General features: G+C 41.3%; 1 protein-coding gene and 1 long non-coding RNA gene across 3 annotated transcripts in view; one reads left to right on the top strand and one right to left on the bottom strand.

The window, feature by feature from the left end:
• The window catches only part of LOC124285728 (probable beta-D-xylosidase 5), a 24,173-nt gene extending 10,695 nt beyond the window's left edge, over positions 1–13,478 (bottom strand). The window contains exons 1-12 of one of the 2 annotated variants that reach the window (XM_046722006.1): positions 13,134–13,477; positions 12,233–12,392; positions 10,916–11,086; positions 10,043–10,134; positions 9,661–9,887; positions 9,166–9,419; positions 6,029–6,251; positions 5,613–5,702; positions 5,211–5,422; positions 4,839–5,039; positions 4,092–4,266; positions 2,728–3,273 (exon numbers count right to left, since the gene is read on the bottom strand). In XM_046722006.1, the coding sequence (XP_046577962.1) occupies positions 3,158–3,273; positions 4,092–4,266; positions 4,839–5,039; positions 5,211–5,422; positions 5,613–5,702; positions 6,029–6,251; positions 9,166–9,419; positions 9,661–9,887; positions 10,043–10,134; positions 10,916–11,086; positions 12,233–12,392; positions 13,134–13,444 (2,232 nt within the window). In that variant the 5' untranslated portion in view covers positions 13,445–13,477 and the 3' untranslated portion in view covers positions 2,728–3,157. Of the gene's footprint in view, positions 1–2,727; positions 3,274–4,091; positions 4,267–4,838; positions 5,040–5,210; positions 5,423–5,612; positions 5,703–6,028; positions 6,252–9,165; positions 9,420–9,660; positions 9,888–10,042; positions 10,135–10,915; positions 11,087–12,232; positions 12,393–13,133 lie in introns of those variants that run through there. The other variant, XM_046722007.1, reaches the window with a different exon arrangement.
• The window catches only part of LOC124285736, a 20,024-nt gene extending 315 nt beyond the window's left edge, over positions 1–19,709 (top strand). The window contains exon 2 of the long non-coding RNA XR_006900877.1: positions 19,578–19,709. This is a non-coding gene — a long non-coding RNA (uncharacterized LOC124285736). The remainder of the gene's footprint in view (positions 1–19,577) is intronic.

The following is a 19,709-nucleotide window of genomic DNA, read 5'->3' as shown; positions in this document are numbered from 1 at the left end:
ACGTGCGAAATGTGGTATGACGTGGGGTCTGAGAGCTTGGTCGATGTAGCTCAATGCCGCAATGCCGCCTCCTCCCTTTGACCAAGGTTCTGGAACACCACAGGACCCAATCTCTGGTTCAGAACTATTCCACCCCTATTGAGTATCTTTCACATTGGTCTGAGTAACGTTGGCCACGTCGTCCACATATTCTTGTTCTGCGATCTGCAGATGATACGCAGTACCGACGCTCATCTGTGAACAGAACAGTTCTCCATTGCTTTGTATCGCCAGTTTTGGTGTTGTAGGGCAAACTGTAGACGTTCACGCCGATGACGAGGGGTGAGAATGCCTGCATGAAGGGATTCTGTAAATGCACAACATGGCGGTCTTGTCGTCTTATGGTCACCGGGCGATCATTTGTGGTGTTGGTGGACCGGAAACGTTGCTGCAGCCTGTAGATGATCCGAACGTTGACCTGGAAGTGGTTGACAACGGCTTGTGCAGTGTGGCCAGCTTCAAGTCTTCACAGAAGGCTGGGTTCCTCTGAGCTGTCGTGAATCGCGGCATCCTGCTGACGTTGTAATGAATGTTTCAACCAGGCTTGGGAGTGCATTTTATAGGGCCTGTCCTTGTGAACAGCACGTGTAGCATGAGTTGCATGGAGAACACCGTACCATCTCCGAGATCAGGTTGCGTTTTTGAGACTATTTCCTGGGTTCCATTCTGAGTTTGTGAAGGAATGTCTTTGCTCAGGTAAAGTTGGAGATGTTGTCAAAATATACAACCAAAACATTAAACGAGTTTACAGTTACCGGTTTCTTTTGCTACTTAGTATATTTGTTATAGGAGGGTTTTGAGTGTGTATGTGGATGAGTGAGTGAGTGTGAGAGTGTCTCAACCTCCAATCTTACCATGGGAGCACAGTATGGCCTAACTCCTGGACTACTACTAATATTCATGTAAACTTAGCCTTCAGAACCCAAATCGTACTGTAGCCTCATTGATAATGCTACTTAGAGGCACATATTTTGCCTTAAGTTTCACTTTATTTCTGGTCATCAGATATGTTGACTATTTAGACGGTTACATTCGTGCTCAATGTAAATACCACTGGGTTAAATATACACCGCACGTACCTAAACGAAGCAGCAAGACCCAGAGCTTCGGGAAATCCTGTAGCGTTTCCCGCCGCCACGTCACCTCTCAAACATTCCGTGTTCCAAGAGTATGGTTTGATACCCAGTCGGGGGATAGGAGGAGTGCCATCACTAACTGCTCCACCCCTCGCCATCTGATACTGGACCTCCTCTAAGGTGAGACGACTGACCAGATCGTCCACCCGTTCGCTCCAAGGCAGTGATGTGTCTCTGAAGGGGAAATCTGCCAGCCCCGGGGTTAGGGCAACACATAGGATACAAGGAAGGACGGCCCACGCACCTGCCATTGTGTCAGTGGTGACTGAATGCCGGCTGACGAGCATAAGGCCTCTGTCTTCAACCTTACACAATCAGTTACGTTATCATAGATCGTCCGACATTTCAGGGATTCCGACATTGATTAGTTGTAATTATGTATGTCATGGTCAATACAAGCATTCACACTGTGAGACAGAAAGATCTGCAGTCTGATAGCTTTATACTGATGTCAGCAGGTTCAGGACTATTTTGTTGGAAAGTGAGTGTCAGGCTCTGTCAATGTTCAACAGAGGCGGATTTCAAACATAAACACTTGTCCAAGGACACAATATGCACGAATTCCAATGTAGGCAGAACAGAGGCCCCATAAACTGGAATGTTATATCGCGTTCAAGATTGTTTTCCAATAGCGCGTCTGTACGTGACTGTGTGGACCAGACTTCTTGACCACTGAGGTACGATGTCACACCTTAGCAAGGAGTTAGGCAGTGTATACTGACCCCTACTGACAGACCAGTTTTATATCCCCTAATGATGTGTAAAGGGCAAGGTAACAACAAGTATTACCTTTGTACGTCTTTTGGTATAACAGGTCTTCAGCAACACATGTTTGCCATTAAAGGCGACTATGCTTGTCGTAACAGGCGACTAACGGGATAGGGTGGTCAGGCTCGCTGAATTGTTTGACACATGTCATCGGTTCCCAATTGCGCAGATCGATACTCATGCTGTTGATCACTCGAATGTCTGGTCCGGACTCGATTATTTACAGACCGCCACCATATAGCTGGAATATTGCTTGGTGCGGCGTAAAACTAAACTCACTCACTCACTCTTTTGGTATAATGCGGACAGGGAAATTATTGACACTCCGCTCTCCAAGTAAGGCTCTACAATAACTGCTATATATTATTATGGTTCATGGATGCCCATTACAGTGCCCGAGTATGCAGACGTACCTGTAGTTACCAGTCAAGCTGAAGCACTTTACAGTACAAAACATCTGCGGGGAAGGACTTTTGGTTAAGACTCCTCATATATTGGCACCAAAGAGGACGCATTCCAGATGCATCTGACAAATATTCAACCCCGTAATTAATATTACCATGCATTGCCGTCTCGCATTCTAATTCCCATGTTATGTTAGCCATTCTGCCGAATATCCAAAACTCAATACTTCTTATTCCAGAGCACATTTGGAAGAGATCGCCAAGAGTCGGTGCTTATAAAATGGGTGGCTCCGAATACCAAGCACTAGTTTGTCTGTCCAGGCATATATTTACAAACATATTATTATGTGCGGCGTTGAAAAACAAATGATTTCTGATGATTTGCTTTAAACAGATTTTATTCACAAATGTGAAAGTGATTAGGTACAAATTATCCAACTTAAAATACGAGCCCCCCTGATGTTTACATCTATGAATTGTCAATATTACACATCCAAGGTAAGAATAGAGAAATAGTTTTGAGTGATAAACAAAGTTTGTAAACATTTAAAACAGATTTGTTCTGTTCAATAATTTCATGTACGGCATAACAGCTTCACCCGTGGATCCTCCAGTGAATTGTTGTTCCACTGCATGATGTATGTGCATCTACATGTACATCTACACTCTATATATTTGTTCATCGCATATGAATACTACATTAACAGTCTGTCTACAACTTTGATGATCATATTTAGCTCTGAGGTTGTGAGAATATGTAAGAACTGTTTAGCACAGTAACTATATAACCTACTGCTCACGGAACTTATATTAATATCGTCCTAAATATTTCGATCCAACGATCTTGTAGGAATCGCTCATAATGTTGGAACCGATTTTCTTCTTCTGGAACGGCTGTTGACCTCCAGCGTGAAGCATCATCTCCCCTGGAAATCAGACAGTCCCAAATTGCTACTACGGAGAAGATTGAAACTCATTAAAACTGTGCATATAATGGTAATGTTCAGCGGAAACAAAGTAATGTATCTAATTTCCAGTGAACTGTTGCCAATTAAAGTACATGATGTAAACTAAGAAATTGTAATTAGTGACATTTGAGAAACTTGTCCATATGTCATTATGGTGATCACGAAGACAGATCACATTATTTATGTATATCATCCCCAGTCTCCCATTTAATGAGAACAATGATTAATTTCTGACGAGAGAAAAGGTAATAATATTGATTACACATATAATTAACTACCAAAGAAAGAAGTTACAAACATCCTATAGCTTAAAATAATTACTGTTGTTACGAAGACGTAATGGTTGATTGGCGTCTAATAGAAAACAATATGAATTTGTGAAAGCTGCAGCACATACGAGTATCATACGAAGTGCGTGTCACCTTCAGAACACATATACGTTTGTATCAGACTATTGCTACGCACCAATGTTGAATTGCTATCCAACGCTCTATTCTTGCAACACGGCGTCGATTTGTGCATAGTCGAGCATCGACCAGACAAACCAGTGATTGATGTTATCAGTGACAGTGACACACAATCCACTTAGGCATTCACCACCAGTTCAGTCAGTCGCCATGTAAGACAAGCGCACATGGAAATTGGCGGTTCTAACCCATACATATAGTGTATGAACTACTGATGACTTTTTTTCTTTAACAGATGATCAAAGAAAGCATTACTCACAGATGACAGACAATGTCCCACAGAGACCAAGTGCTCAGTACATTACTTACCCTCCTCCACTACCCAGCCTTTGTTGTCCACCCACACCGCCATACTTTCAGCAGAGACGGTGAAATTAACTTTAACGTTCCCATTGACTGGGATTGTGACTCTGTCGAACCAGGCCAGCTGTAACTGGGGAGTCGGTTGGGAGGCATTTATCCACCGTATGTAGACTTGTATAACCTGGATCAAATATACAGCATTACAAAATTCAATATGCAGTTATCATGAATATGTTATATATATGAAAAAATGAAAAGTATTTTTTCGAAAACTCAAAATGTAAATATCTACCTTGCGAGAATGTTCACTTTCGCTCACAATTCATATTTAAGAGATTGTATATGAATGAATGTATGTTCAAAAGTAACATGACACACAATTCAACTTAATTCAACTTAATTCGGATTAACTTAGAACGTTATCAGCAATATTTTCATTTGCGCTGATGTTCCTTTAATCGCACATATACAGTGAGGAATACAAGTATCAGGACACATAGTTCAACTTATTTAAACTTCGGTAGCATATATATAAATATATACTTTTTGAAAAAAAATCCGTAGTATTTGTGAATGTTAGTGTTTGGATATGGTTTGTTATTGAAATATTTTGGGGAAATCTAAAGTAGTCTAAAACATCTTTCACGTAGTCTGAAGAATAACTCTAACACGAAAGGAGCTTCATAAAAATGCATAGATTACTGATGGGTCTAAATAACCACGTAACTAGTTAGGTCGAGAAATAAAACCAACCTCATCTCCATCAATATTCCCTTTGTTGCTTACACCGATCATGCCATGAAGATCTTGTCCCGCCTGAATCAATGTGGGATTGTCCAAGAGGAAGTAATCAAACTGAGTGTAGGACAACCCATAACCGTAGGGGTACAGGGGATCTCCCTTGAAGTAGCGATACGTCTTGCCTTCCATTGAATAGTCGGTGATGTTATATACCTAGGAAAAACAAAATACGAAAAAGTCAAACTATTGCTAAATTTAATAATATTGCCGCGGTTCATAACCTGCAAAGTTGGCAATTTACTCGTGGTTGTGGTAAAATATTTCATTTACAGGTCACTCAGTGCAATAGAAATTGTTAGTGGACGAAGTAGTAAAGCCATTCACCTGATCTTCAGAGGCGGGCCACGTAGCAGGCATTCTAGCAGCAGGATTCGAACCTGGGCCTTCGTTAATCATCACACGCCTCAGTGCCTCTCCTGTTGCCTGTGCTGGGTAGAAACATTCCAAGATCGCGGCGATGTCGGGGCTTTGATCAGCCCATGTCATATTCAGTGCACCGGCATTGAACAGTAGGAGAACCACGGGTGTCTTATTTCCTGTGGACAGTGGAACATAGATCATTAAAAAATGCACGTCATGTGAAATACTAGTTACGAAACATCTGCAGGTAATGAAATACAATGATATGGCAAGAGGATGTGACTGTTAAAGATTGAGGTTTCTCATATCTTATCCTCAACATTACTCAAACCTTGGTTGTCGACATAATCTAAAATGTATACTGACTGTTTGCAGCAACGTCTTGAAGCAGCTGCAGTTGATATCCGGGGAGGTTGATGTCATGGCGATCGTTGCCCTCGGACTCAATCGTCTGTCCTGAAGTAAGCATGGTAATGAGTGGACTTCAGACACACGAACAGGATTAGATCGGCACAAGCCAGATGATCGAAAGATGTGGGTTGTTAGGAAATGATTGTGTCAGGCTGGTAACTTGGTATGCGCAGCTATTCTTGTGCCTAAGGGGGCGATTGGGTACCCTAGTGGATAAAGCAGTCGTTCGTCACGTTGAAGACAAGGGTTCGAATCCCCACTTGAGTACAATGTGTGAAGCTCATTTCTTGTGTCTCTCGTCGTGATATTGTTAAACTAAACTAAACTGAACTAAACTCACCCACTCACTTTCTACAGGTAATTCGACTTACCGTTTCCAAGGCACACGAATATAACTTCTGTCATGGCGACTGCCTTCTTGATGGACACCGCGTCGTAATGTTTACAGAAAGTGTCGTCACACCCAGCTGCGTAGTTGACAGACTGCGCCAGTTTACCCAGTCCTTTCAGGGGAGTTTGTATAAAGGTGTGGAAAGTATCAGGTGCATAGCCCCCTAACAATAGACGTGGATTATTGGCCATAGGTCCAACAATCTGGAAAGAAATAAGTTACAGTCGGAATCGTAGGAGAGACACGGCTTGTAGCAGAGACTTCAAAAGATCATGGATAACCGCATTGCCATTCACAGCAATGGTTGGTTTTCTACCTCTATTGTGTGACGCATAAATATTAGGTTAATGTATACACAGTTAAAAAGTTTTGCATCCTCATATTAAAACTCTGGTAACATTGGCATCTCCAAAACGCCCCAATGGGTTGTTGATGATAGCCATTGCGCTAGGATTTGGTGTTAAAGTCATTATGTTTTCGTAGTGAAAACGATCTCCAAAACGTAGCAACCTACACGTGAATATCACACTCTATGATTTTTGCAAATTGCAATGTCTTCATGTGATCTATTTTGCCAATAAAAATGTTTCTTCTGGACGTTTAATCCATTGTAACGCAGAATGTCGGATGGAAGAATACAAGAAGCAGTCACGTCGCAGATTATTGGTCTACACAGGGCAGGTCCTTCTTTCAAAGAGCTTTACTCCATAATAAGCCGCCTGGTGAGAAAACATGCGCAGAGTTATGACGTAGAGAATCCACGAAAAACCACAGTCAGGGATGACAGAGCATTGCGAAGGCTGGTAGGGCGGCATCCCTTTGCTTCAAGTGTAACCCTGAAACGCCAATGTCTTCCTCATCGTCCAATCAGCCACAAAACAGTGAGAAATTGACTCATGGATTGAGGTCCAGAAGAGTCATCAAGCGACACCAACACACAGACAACCACAAGCAGTTACTTCCTGCCTGTTGTAGACAGAGACAAGGATGGAACGTCAGGTCATACGAGATCAGATTTCTTCTGCATGTCAGGGATGGTAGAGTCAGAGTTTGGAGACGTCCGGGTACAGCCTAAACACCTAGAAACATCATGCCGACCAAATGGAGGTGGATCAGTTATGGTATGGGGTTGCATCTCACGTGACTGCAAGTTGGATGTAGTGGCCAAGCATTCAGGAAGCGATCCAGTTGTTGTGCCCCATTTTGACAATCATCCACTTGCAACCAGGCCAATATTCATGGATGATGATGCTCGTTCATGTCGTTCACGAGCTGTGACCCATGTAATAAAGAACAGTATGCGCTGACTCACCCTCCTTGGCCTGTAAAGATCTCAATCCCCTGGAACACACATGGGATATTTTGGGCCGCCTGATGCATCGCAGGGATCCCCTTCCACAGATCTCGAGGGAAGTGGAAGCGGTATAGCATGGAGAGTAGCAGCAGCTGCCCATAGAGCGATTTCGACGTCTGGTGAGGGTTACGAGACGAAGCCTGGAAACTGTTATCCAAGTACTGGGCGGAAGTTCACGATATTGACTGTTTGTGCACTCTCTGTATGCTACTTTCAAAGTAACAGAACGTTTGTTTCGACATTAAATTTTCACGTTTTAGCACACTTAAAACTCGCTTTCCTTGGATTTGAACGCAATAGTTAAGCGCAAGATTCTTACATAGCATGACGTCGGGGGATACCCGATTTCAGCTCAGTTTACAGGCTCAAGACTGATTTGTTGGTGTATGCCATATCTGGGTTCTAATACTCATTCCATTATCGCTCAATCCCTCCAAAAAAATATCATACCCTGGGAAAACAGACAGGGGTTGCAGCACCTTTTTCACTGTGTATAGATAGAAAGAAGTTGGTCAGGGTTAGTCGTTACTTTACTTAAGACATAGCGATCCCACATGTCTGCCTTTGAGACACTATTGTTCAGATGAATATGTGACGGTGCAAAATGTATTTCACTACCGTAAAATCTCAGCAATATCCCTTATCGACAATTCATGGGTATTGAAAAGGTGTGTTGTACAATTTGACTAAATTGTGTTAAAAACATGTTGGAAAATAATCCATATGGATATAGCATGAACATGTTTGAAGATGTAAGAAAACCATGATGGATTTGTTTCATGAAAGGAGGCATTCATCTCACAAGGTGTCCATGGTACAGAGATTTTGAAAATAATACACACACATATTTAAATAAGATAACATTCAATTTGTACACCAGTCAAATTCCATTTTTAATGTTTTAATACCTTGCCACCATTTTTGAATACAACAATTTTAGTTTTGACTACCTTTATTGTCAAATGTTTTTTTACAAACTTGCTCTAGTGTGGCAAAGACTTCTGCAATCCATAAACGGTGTATGAGTACGTTTAATTGGCAAATAACAGGAGAGACGATATTAGGTTAAACTGTATACTAGTTGGGCAGTCAGGAATAAATATGTGAGAACCAATGATCTAAGGGTATTCCATATTTCTGTACTGTGGTGAGATATTTTTCTAGAGTGTAAACCAGAATACTTTAGGATTATGTATGTTCAATAATATCCATTGCAAAATATTTATCACGAACGAAACGGTGTCTTTTCGTCCTCATTTAACCGACTATATTTAAACCAACTCCTTGGTGTCAGATAAGATATTTGATGAAGCGTAATGGGTCCATTGTTTTCAGTTGCTTTGTCCATCGCAACTAAGAAAATACAGATGATATACTTTCAACAAATCATGTAGCTATATAAGCCACAACAGCTTTTCATCATTATACTTGACGGAAATTATGGCATGACAACAGTCGAAAAAGAATTAGCATTTTTTATCGCACCTGACTACACTTTCAATTTCTATCGCTGTGTCAGCCAAACATGTATTGTAACAAATACATCTTAATGTATAGTAAATGCAACTTTATATGTTGAAGAGGACCAACAGTGATTCAGTCAGAGAAGATGTGCCAATGTATATTATTAGCTTTAATCAGAGGTGGTAAATGCTAGTAAAACCTTTCAGTGACTAATCAGAATCAAGTATTTTCCACCTTCGTGGAACTGTTTCATGAACTTATCAACAACATATGTGTAACAGTACAATTGTTATACTCACAGCAATCCTGTTGAAAGTGTCTTTCTTCAGTGGTAAAACATTCCCTTCGTTCTTCAGCAATACAAAGGTCTTCATAGCTGTGTTCATTGCAAGCATTTGGTGAGCCTCGCTTTCAATCACAGAGAGGTCAAGCTTGGAATATGGGTTCATTTCCGGGGGATCAAACTCGCCCAACCGCATTCGTGTGAAGAACAATGGCTTGACCATTTCCCTGACCTTTTCCTCTGTGAGCTTTCCTTCATTTATTGCTTCGACTGAAAATATTAAATATGTTATGCATCAATGCAATAAGAGAAAGTTATTTAGAAACAGCGGACGCGCTTCATAAAAACGCTCATATTTTAGAATATTTATTTTGACTTGATCATAACAAAGTAGTCTTTAAGACAGTTAAGAAATCTTTAGTCCTTGGAATGTCCCATTTCATGTTCTGTTTTAACACGTCTACATGTAAAGATACATCACTGCATAAGAAATGAAATGATATGGTGTTACCCATTGAGAAGTACGTAAGGTTTTCGTCCTTTCCGGACAATTCCAAGTTGCACCCAGCGTTTACACAGTCAGCGACGATGTCTGTGTAGCTATCGGAGTAGTTGTGGCCTTTGTAAATGTTTTCTATGGCGCCCTGGTCGCTGACGACGTAACCTGTGAAACCCCACTCCTCTCGCAGAATGTCGTTCAGGAGCTGTTTACTGACACACGTGGGCACTCCATTCACGCTGTGTGATTAACCATGACATGTAATCATAGTATAGTGTAACAATCGCCATACGAATCGAAACATATATCCATAATTCCGGAATTAAAGGTATATCTATAATCTTGAACTACCTGTTGAAACTACACATGAGACTTGTGATCCTGCCTGACTTACCTATTATAGCTACACATCACACTGTATGTTCCAGCTTTGACGCAGGCTCTGAATGCAGGGATGAAGGTTGTACGAAGATCACGCTCGCTTACCTGAGTGTGAAAAGAAATAAAATGTATATGAACAACTGCAAAGCTGGAAGTCTATACTGAGGAGAACAGACAGACAGACAGTATTTCTTCAGTCAGTTTCGATAGCCAATCCAAAGTTACCACATCTAAAATTGGCTAAGAGAGATTTATAGTATGGTGAGATAGGTAATGTTAAGTAAGTTTCTACATTTAGCAATGACTTATAATGTTGATTGGTAAAGGACTCGGGGAGACTTTCAACAGGGGTATGCTTTCACTGTTTCAGATTATCTGACAAGTGAAGCTTAAATCGTTGCATACATATCTTACTAATACATCATGGGAAAACAAAACAAAACAAAATCCAAAAATCAAATAGAATATATTTTTATATACATAGCCTAGGGTTTCCTTCCAGAGTTATCAAGAGATTTTAACATATAATAACAATGAAGAGGAAGCCTGTGTTTCCAGTTGAATTGAACTAAACCAGTATTTAACGACTCTGAACTGTAATGGAAAGCTGCACATTCACCTAGAACTAAACTGCTACTAACATATTTTACTTTGGAGACCTTCGTTAATCTTACAATAAGAAGTTCCCCACACTCCGGAGCTATAACAAAGAATATGTGAAATAACTGCATGAAACAATTAAAAAGATCATTCGCTGTCATATGACCAGAGAAACTTGAATCTTGATTTTAATTATTGAAATTCGAATGGCATTTAACTTTACAGACCAAATGCATCTCCAGTGGAAACATACACAATGTCTCGTGTAACCCGCTGGTGGCTTTACCTTGGCATCGAACTTCAACCTTGAAATGGGTATATTTTCTGGTCCGTCATAGGCTGCAAAGTGTTTACATCCGGCGTTTGCGCGCACATAGCGCGTGTCGTTGCCCTGTAGCCCCTGGATGAAGCTGGTTGCTAGAATACTGGTCAGGAAAGGGTCTTCGCCGTACGTTTCCTATAGTTTCAATGTGTGAGTGAATAAATACGTTTTGTTCTGAAAGTATCACCTTCCACAATTCCATGAATGATTTATTTGAACTTTACGTGCGCAGGATGAATACAATGGTTGGATACTGTTTTGAATGACGGCACTGCCTAGTGAACATGCTATCTCATTGACTACTCACGGCAATATCAAGTTATTATGGTACAAATCGATGTTACATATCTGTTGTAAAGCATGATACTTTGACAAAACAAATAAATGTTATAACTTTAACATAGTGTCAGTTGAAATAATCACGTATATGATGATTGCATGTGAAACCAAAAAATGCTGAAGCGGTATCGACTCTATCTATTGATGAGTGAAACAAAAATGACACCCGGGACTTTCACACTTTCGTTCACATCCAACCAACTAAATGAGTTCATTGATAATCACTTGCAGTTTATTCAATATGATACTAGCTTGAAGTTGAAGGAATTTAATAGTTGTCTGCATAACCTCATTGGTTAGATCTTTTAGTTTTATTGAACTTGCTGCTTAAAATAAAACTTACCATGTGGGTACTCTACGCGTCTGTTCAAAATCATTACCAAAAATGTTCACATCCATTCGAGTCAAACTAAATAAGCTCAATGACCAACCAAAAACAGGACACATGATTTGGTTTCAGTTCATTTGTTTCATTATCGTGTGGGCACTTACACCTCTTGGATTCCATCTATTAGGTTTGTATAGTGACTTGAAGAATAATGATAAAACAGTACTTGAAATGATTTTATTTCAATTAAAACATTGTAATGAATTTTTCACTGTGACAGAAAAAAAATTCCATTGGTATCGTCGGTAGTTTTTGTTTCAGAAATGACTGGACTACCTTCCTCGTTCACCTTGGCATACATTTCATATTTAAAGAAAACAATCACTAACTCTTTTATGTAAATACATTGTTGTCGATGCAACGCTATGACCATGTCAACAGTTGCGCATTCCTCATTGCTGGATGTCATATCAATATTCTGTTAAAATACGATCAATTATACTGTTTCGAGTATTAAGGTATCAGTTATCTCTTCCCATAGGACCATAAGCCATATTTGACTCGAAAACATGTTTTTCGGAAAACGTTAATACTCTTCTACATTTACGACCCACCTGATTTCTACCCCATCTGGGGTCTCTGACAATGTTGATGACTGGACTGAAACAGCTTACTCCCATGTGTCTTCCTTGGAGGCCATGTTTACTGTAGTTGTTGTACTTTGCCCTGACTTCTACCGCAGTCGCCTCCGCTATTTGGAACACTACCAAAGGGCTACAACAGTGAAGACACGTTTCGTTCAGGATGAATTCTAAAACAATGCACCAGAACAGGCATCATTCGATTAGAAAATGGAGTTATTATTAATTATTTGTTATAAGAGGAGTTTTGAGTGTGTGTGTGAGTGAGCGAGTGTGCCAACCTCCAGATGTTTAGACATGCAGTTGGCAGAAAGCTTACCATGAGAGCACAATATGACCTAACTCATGGACTATTACATTGTACTAATATTCATGTAAAATTAGCCTTCAGAACCCAAATCGAACTGTAGCTTCATTGGTAATGCTACTTAGAGGTAAATATTCAGCCTTAAAGATATGTTTCACACTATTCCTAGTCAGATATGATGACTAGATAAAAATATGAAAGTAGATGCACAAGTAAAATATTTAGACGCTATATTCGTGCTCAGTGTAAATACCTTAGAATTTCCACTTAAAAATGTCTTTGCACTGGGTTAAAAATACATCGCACGTACCTGAACGAAGCAGCAAGACCTAGAGCTTTTAGAGCCCAAATTGTACTGCAGGTGCTACTTAGCAGTAAACCTTCTGCCTTAATGATATATTCTACACTATTTCTGGTCAGATATGTGACTATTTTAAAAGATGAAAGCAGATCCACCAGTAAAATATTCAGACGGTTATATACGTGCTCAGTGTTAATACCATATGCATAGAATTCTAAAAAAAATGAAATTGATTTGCATTGAGTTAAACAATACATTGCACGTACCTAAACGAAGCAGCAAGACCCAGAGCTTCGGGAAATGCTGTAGCGTTGCCTGCCGCCACGTCACCTCTCAAACATTCCGTGTTCCAAGAGTATGGTTTGATACCAAGTCGTGGGATAGGAGGAGTACCATTATTAACTGCTCCGCCCCTCGCCATCTGATACTGGATTTCCTCTAAGGTGAGACGACTGACCAGGTCATCCACCCGAGCACTCCAGGATAGTGAAGTGTTTCTGAAGGGGAAATCTGCCAGCCCCAGCGTTAGGGCAACACATAGGATCCAAGGGAGGACAGTGCAAGCAGCTACCCCCATGGTGTCAGTGGTGACTGTGTGGTGTGTGAGAAGAACCCACGGCCTCTATCTTCAACCTTATGCAATCAGTTACGTTATCATAGATCGTTCGACATTTCAGGGATTCCGACCTTGATTGTTCGTAATTATGTATGTCATGGGCAAGACAAGTGGTCAGACTGTGTACTTTAAAGAGACATGAAATATCTGCAGTTACACTGATTCTGATTGATTCATGCCGATTTCAGCAGGTTCAGAGCTATCTTGGAAAGAGAATGTCAGGTTCTGTCAATGTTCAACCCAACAGAGGCGCATTTCAAACAAAATCATTTGTCAAAGGACACAGCATGCATGGACTTCGGTGTAAGCAGGACAGAGGCCCAATAAACTGGAATTTTCCATCGCGTTCAAGATTATTTCATATAGCGACGAGATTGCACGTCAGTACTGACTGCATGTACATGAACTACAGTTATTGCCCAATGAGGTACGATATTATACAATTACAGACTCCGTTAGAGGTCGATATCGGTTTTTATTGACCTGAGTAAAGCAATATCGACCGAGCTTGCGAGGTCGATATTGTTTTACTCAGGTCAATAAAAACCTATAATTGTTTTATTATATAAACAAAGAGAAACAGGTTTTAACATAAAGTTTTAATGCACACACTGTGTCATCTCTGGGATACAGCTCATCATTACGTAACACATCTTAATAATCAAAATAATTCATTAAATGTACCAGAAACATCAAAGACAACTTTTAAATAACAAATCTTTAAAGAGACGATATCAGTCTGAGTATATAGATGATTGTTCATCTAGCTACTTTATTACTGCTTAGAGTTGAATTTATAATTGATGGTCACATTACAGTTATTAATAACTGGTCCTGGCATCTGAATCATCAGTCTATTTGTCATGCTGTGATTAAGTACATGCATATTGTTATCAGACACAGAAACAGATGACTCAGGTACAGGGAGAGGATTTCATCAAACTCACAGTCAGTTAAAAAATTTGTTAGGTCATGATCACCGAGGATAGGCAAAGAGTTCTCCTTCTCCCTAGTAGGTTGAGCACAGGTCATATCACTGATGGCGGTGGACATCATTTTCTTGGTCTTGTCATCAGTGAAACCAGTGTAAGTTTTCAGACTGGTTTCTGCTTAATGTCCTGTGACTGTCATAATATGCCGCGATGGCAACTGTGTAGCTCGCAGGGAGTGGTTTGTATAATTTTGTGAAAGACCTTACTTTGTGCTAAGCGTCGCCATCATAGAACCAAGCCGGTTGTGTCCAAGGGGAACCGCATGATATAAATTTCCATTTCTGAATTTGGTTGCTGGAAAAGTTTTGGACAATCTTTATTCAAGCGACGAATGTACTTGATGAAAGTTCTCACTGGACATCTGGGATCGTCTGTAAGATATAAACCAATAATAATAATAATAATAATAATAATAATAATTTCAGGGGGATTCCTTTAGTCCTTTGCTTTTTTGTCTTTCCCTAAATCCTTTGAGCTTTCTGCTCAATAAAGAGGAGGGTTACCATCCCGGACCTCCTCAGCACAGATCCCCAACACCTCTTACTCATCTCCTTTACATGGATGACATCGAACTCCTTGCCAAAGGAGATTCCAATTTGAAAGAGCAGGTTCTCCTTGTCGAGTCCTTTTCGAATGATATTGGCATGACATTTGGACTCGACAAATGTAATACTCTTCATTTGAAACGTGGCAAGGTAACTAATGATGGATCGGTCAGGTTACAAGGGGAGGAGTTATTGAGCATCTTGTGGAAGATCAGGCCTACACCTATCTTGAATGCAAGTTCGAGACAAGCTCCAGAATGCCCAGATTCAAGAAAACTTCGGGCCGAGTATAAATCTCGTTTAAAGAAAATCTGGAGTTCAGAGCTAAATGCTCGAAACAAGGTCAAAGCCACCAATACTTTTGCTGTGCCAGTCCTTTCCTATTCCTTTGGAGTAGTTGATTGGACGAAACAAGACATCCAGAGTCTTGACCGTCTGACCAGAAGGATCATGTCTGATAACAGAGCCCACCACCCTCGTTCCTCTCTTAACCGTTTATACATGCCAATCAATTCTGGAGGTCGGGGTTTGATTAATGTGGAGGCTCTTCATGATAGAATTTTATTGTGTACTTTTGCACATATTTATTTATCGGATGATCCTCTGGTGATGCATGTGAAGACTCATGATGAAAGCAAGGAATTCCACAGTTATTTTAAGCGTGCCAAGGTTGTTGGACAGAATCTGAAATTTGAGGTTGACTTTGCTGATGGCAATGTACTGCTGGACGGTACAGCGATGGTGGAGTAAACCAGGTGAAGTCCTTCACCAAGTCTGCCCAGAGTCGGTCTTTGTGGAGAAGCTTTCTGAGAAGCCATTGCATCGTGTGTACATGCAGTGTGTTGAACAGAATAGCAATCCCACCGACTCCTTCGCCTGGATGAAGTCGGCTGGTCTTAAATGTGAAACTGAGGGCTTCCTTTTGCTGCTCAGGACCAGTCACTTCCCACTCGTAATCGCCTAAATGTGATTCTTAAAGAGAATATTAACATGAAATGTCGACTTTGCAATGAATTTACAGAGACTGTCCAACACCTTGTCAGTGGATGCCCTTCCTTGGCACAAACAGCATATCTTAAACGACATGATGGCATGGCTCGTTGCTTTTACTACTGTCTCCGACATGCCTGTGGCTTTGACTCCGAGGTCCATCCATGGTACGACCCTGAACATGTCCAGGGCGTCATGGAAAATGATGCTTTCAAACTTCTGTGGAATAGGCCCATATACAGCCTCAGAAGAATTCCAGCTAACAAACCTGATCTTGTCCTTTTGATAAAGCCAATGAATTTATTTATATCATTGAATTTTCTGTCCCTTTGACACCAATGTGATTGGCAAGATTAAGGAAAAGCATGATAAATATGCGGACCTCGCCTTTGAAATGTCTCGCTTGCATCCCAAGTACACTGTCGTCAGGCTCCCCATTGTTCTCGGTGCCCTTGGTTTGGTACCTCCTGATCTCTTGGCGCAGATCAGGAGAGTGCCCGGGTTCTCCACCGGGAGTACAGCCCTTCTGACACTCTGGGTAATGCAGAAGGCTGCAGTGTTGGGGAGCCTTCATATTCTCCGGAAAGTTCTTGGTGGGTTCGACTAGGCAGCGTTTCCTGGGAGAAGTCCCATTCGCTGTCTGGGCTGCGTGTAGAGGGGGCAAGGGCCCTGAGCTGATGATGAGCCTTACCAGCCTGACTGTGCCAGGATCACCCGAACCCTCTCTGCTGCATACAATCTTTAATCTGTAAAACATAATAATAATAATATTATACTCTCCATGTGCTGGATTGACTACAAAAAAAGCATACGACTCTGTCCCTCACGAATCGATTTTGAAGTCTCTTCATTGTATTGACCTCCCTGAGCGACTACTTGATTTACTCAAGTCTTTAATGGGTTGCTGGTCGACTCAACTTGAGATGTACTCGCAAGGGCAGGTGCAGACTTCGGAATCTATTCCAATCAGAAGGGGAATATTTCAGGGGGATTCCTTTAGTCCTTTGCTTTTTTGTCTGTCTTTAAATCCTTTGAGCTTTCTGCTCAATAAAGAGGAGGGTTACCATCCCGGACCTCCTCAGCACAGATCCCAAACACCTCTTACTCATCTCCTTTACATGGATGATATCGAGCTCCTTGCCAAAGGAGATACCAATTTGAAAGAGCAGGTTCTCCTTGTCGAGTCCTTTTCGAATGATATTGGCATGACATTTAGACTGGACAAATGTAATACTCTTCATTTGAAACGTGGCAAGGTAACTAATGATGGATCGGTCAAGTTACAAGGGGGAGGAGTTATTGGGCATCTTGTGGAAGATCAGGCCTACACCTATCTTGGAATGCAAGTTCGAGACAAGCTCCAGAATGCCCAGATTCAAGACAAACTTCGGGCCGAGTACAAATCTCGTTTAAAGAAAATCTGGAGCTTAGAGCTAAATGCTCGAAACAAGGTCAAAGCCACCAATACTTTTGCTGTGCCAGTCCTCTCCTATTCCTTTGGAGTAGTTGATTGGACAAAACAAGACATCCAGAGTCTTGACCGCCTGACCAGAAGGATCATGTCTGATAACAGAGCCCACCACCCTCGTTCCCTCTCTTAACCGTGTATATATGCCAATCAATTCTGGAGGTCGGGGTTTGATTAATGTGGAGGCTCTTCATGATAGAATTTTATTGTGTACTTTTGCACATATTTATTTATCGGATGATCCTCTGGTGATGCATGTGAAGACTCATGATGAAAGCAAGGAATTCCACAGCTATTTTAAGCGTGCCAAGGTTGTTGGACAGAATCTGAAATTTGAAGTTGACTTTGCTGATGGCGATGTAGTGCTGGACGGTACAGCGATGGGAGTAAACCAGGTGAAGTCCTTCACCAAGTCTGCCCAGAGTCGGTCTTTTGTGGAGAAGCTTTCTGAGAAGCCATTGCATCGTGTGTACATGCAGTGTGTTGAACAGAATAGCAATCCCACCGACTCCTTCGCCTGGATGAAGTCGGCTGGTCTTAAATGTGAAACTGAGGGCTTCCTTTTTGCTGCTCAGGACCAGTCACTTCCCACTCGCAATCGCCTAAATGTGATTCTTAAAGAGAATATTAATATGAAATGTCGACTTTGCAATGAATTCACAGAGACTGTCCAACACCTTGTCAGTGGATGCCCTTCCTTGGCACAAACAGCATATCTTAAACGACATGATGGCATGGCTCGTTGCTTTTACTACCGTCTCCGACATGCCTGTGGCTTTGACTCCGAGGTCCATCCATGGTACGACCCTGAACATGTCCAGGGCGTCATGGAAAATGATGCTTTCAAACTTCTGTGGAATAGGCCCATATACAGCCTCAGAAGAATTCCTGCCAACAAACCTGATCTTGTCCTTTTTGATAAAGCCAATGAATTTATTTATATCATTGAATTTTCTGTCCCTTTTGACAGGAATGTGATTGACAAGATCAAGGAAAAGCATGATAAATATGCGGACCTCGCCTTTGAAATGTCTCGCTTGCATCCCAAGTACACTGTCGTCAGGCTCCCCATTGTTCTCGGTGCCCTTGGTTTGGTACCTCCTGATCTTTTGGCACAGATCAGGAGAGTGCCCGGGTTCTCCACCGGGAGTACAGCTCTTCTGACACTCTGGGTAATGCAGAAGGCTGCAGTGTTGGGGAGCCTTCATATTCTCCGGAAAGTTCTTGGTGGGTTCGACTAGGCAGCGTTTCCTGGGAGAAGTCCCATTCGCTGTCTGGGCTGCGTGTAGAGGGGGGCAAGGGCCCTGAGCTGATGATGAGCCTTACCAGCCTGACTGTGCCAGGATCACCCGAACCCTCTCTGCTGCATACTATCTTTAATCTGTAAAACATAATAATAAATGATAAAAGTGATCATACATATATTTCATTCGAACTTGGGACGTTATTTTAGCTAACATTATGCTGCAAACAATTTGATAGCAAGAGTTGCCTCCCTTTTCCGTTACAAAGCAAATGGGTGACAGGTCATAGTTTCCGGTTACGTATCTTTCCAGAGTGTCGATATAATGTACAGTAAGCCTAATATTTGGAATTGAATGTCACTATTTGATAACATAACAACATACCTTTCTTCTCATACATTCGCCCTTGAGCCCGAACGCCGTCCTCCTGATGATTTTTGGTTTGTTCATCTCGGGTCATGTAAACATACATGTCCCCATCAGCGTCCGTGGTTACGGCCAGATCGCTTATTCTCAAAACTGAGAGATTTTCTCTCCCCCGTCTTCCGAAATGAAGCATGATGTCAACGAATACCTATAATATAAAAACATGCCTATCTGATTTGGGAAATCTGTAAATTGATATTCAATATTTTATTTGCATCCATGTTTATTCATGAATCTATTGTCTAGATCTATTTGCCTTGATGATTTTACGAAACTCCATGTGTGTGTTAAAAACTAGTTTTATATATTCACCTTATACTCTTGAAGTAGTGGGGAATCTGAGCTGCACACGTAGTCGTAAAGCCTCGCCATATCAGCTTCTGCAGCAGGTGGGTAGTGTTTGATCTCAGCGCAACCGATTCTTTTTAGTTCCTTTCCCATAGCCTTGAACGCTGTCGTGGATTCTTTGAAATTGGCACCCCTGATGATATCTATTCCTCTTCTTGTTTTTTCCAAGTGTCTTTGGATGCCATGTCGATAAGACATTAAAGTTACTTTCTT

The sequence above is a fragment of the Haliotis rubra genome, unplaced genomic scaffold, assembly GCF_003918875.1.
Source record: "Haliotis rubra isolate DU_JTF1 unplaced genomic scaffold, ASM391887v1 Scf368, whole genome shotgun sequence".
Taxonomy (NCBI): domain Eukaryota; kingdom Metazoa; phylum Mollusca; class Gastropoda; order Lepetellida; family Haliotidae; genus Haliotis; species Haliotis rubra.
Note: the sequence above shows the minus strand (reverse complement) of the source record. Positions and strands in the feature narration are given on the sequence as shown.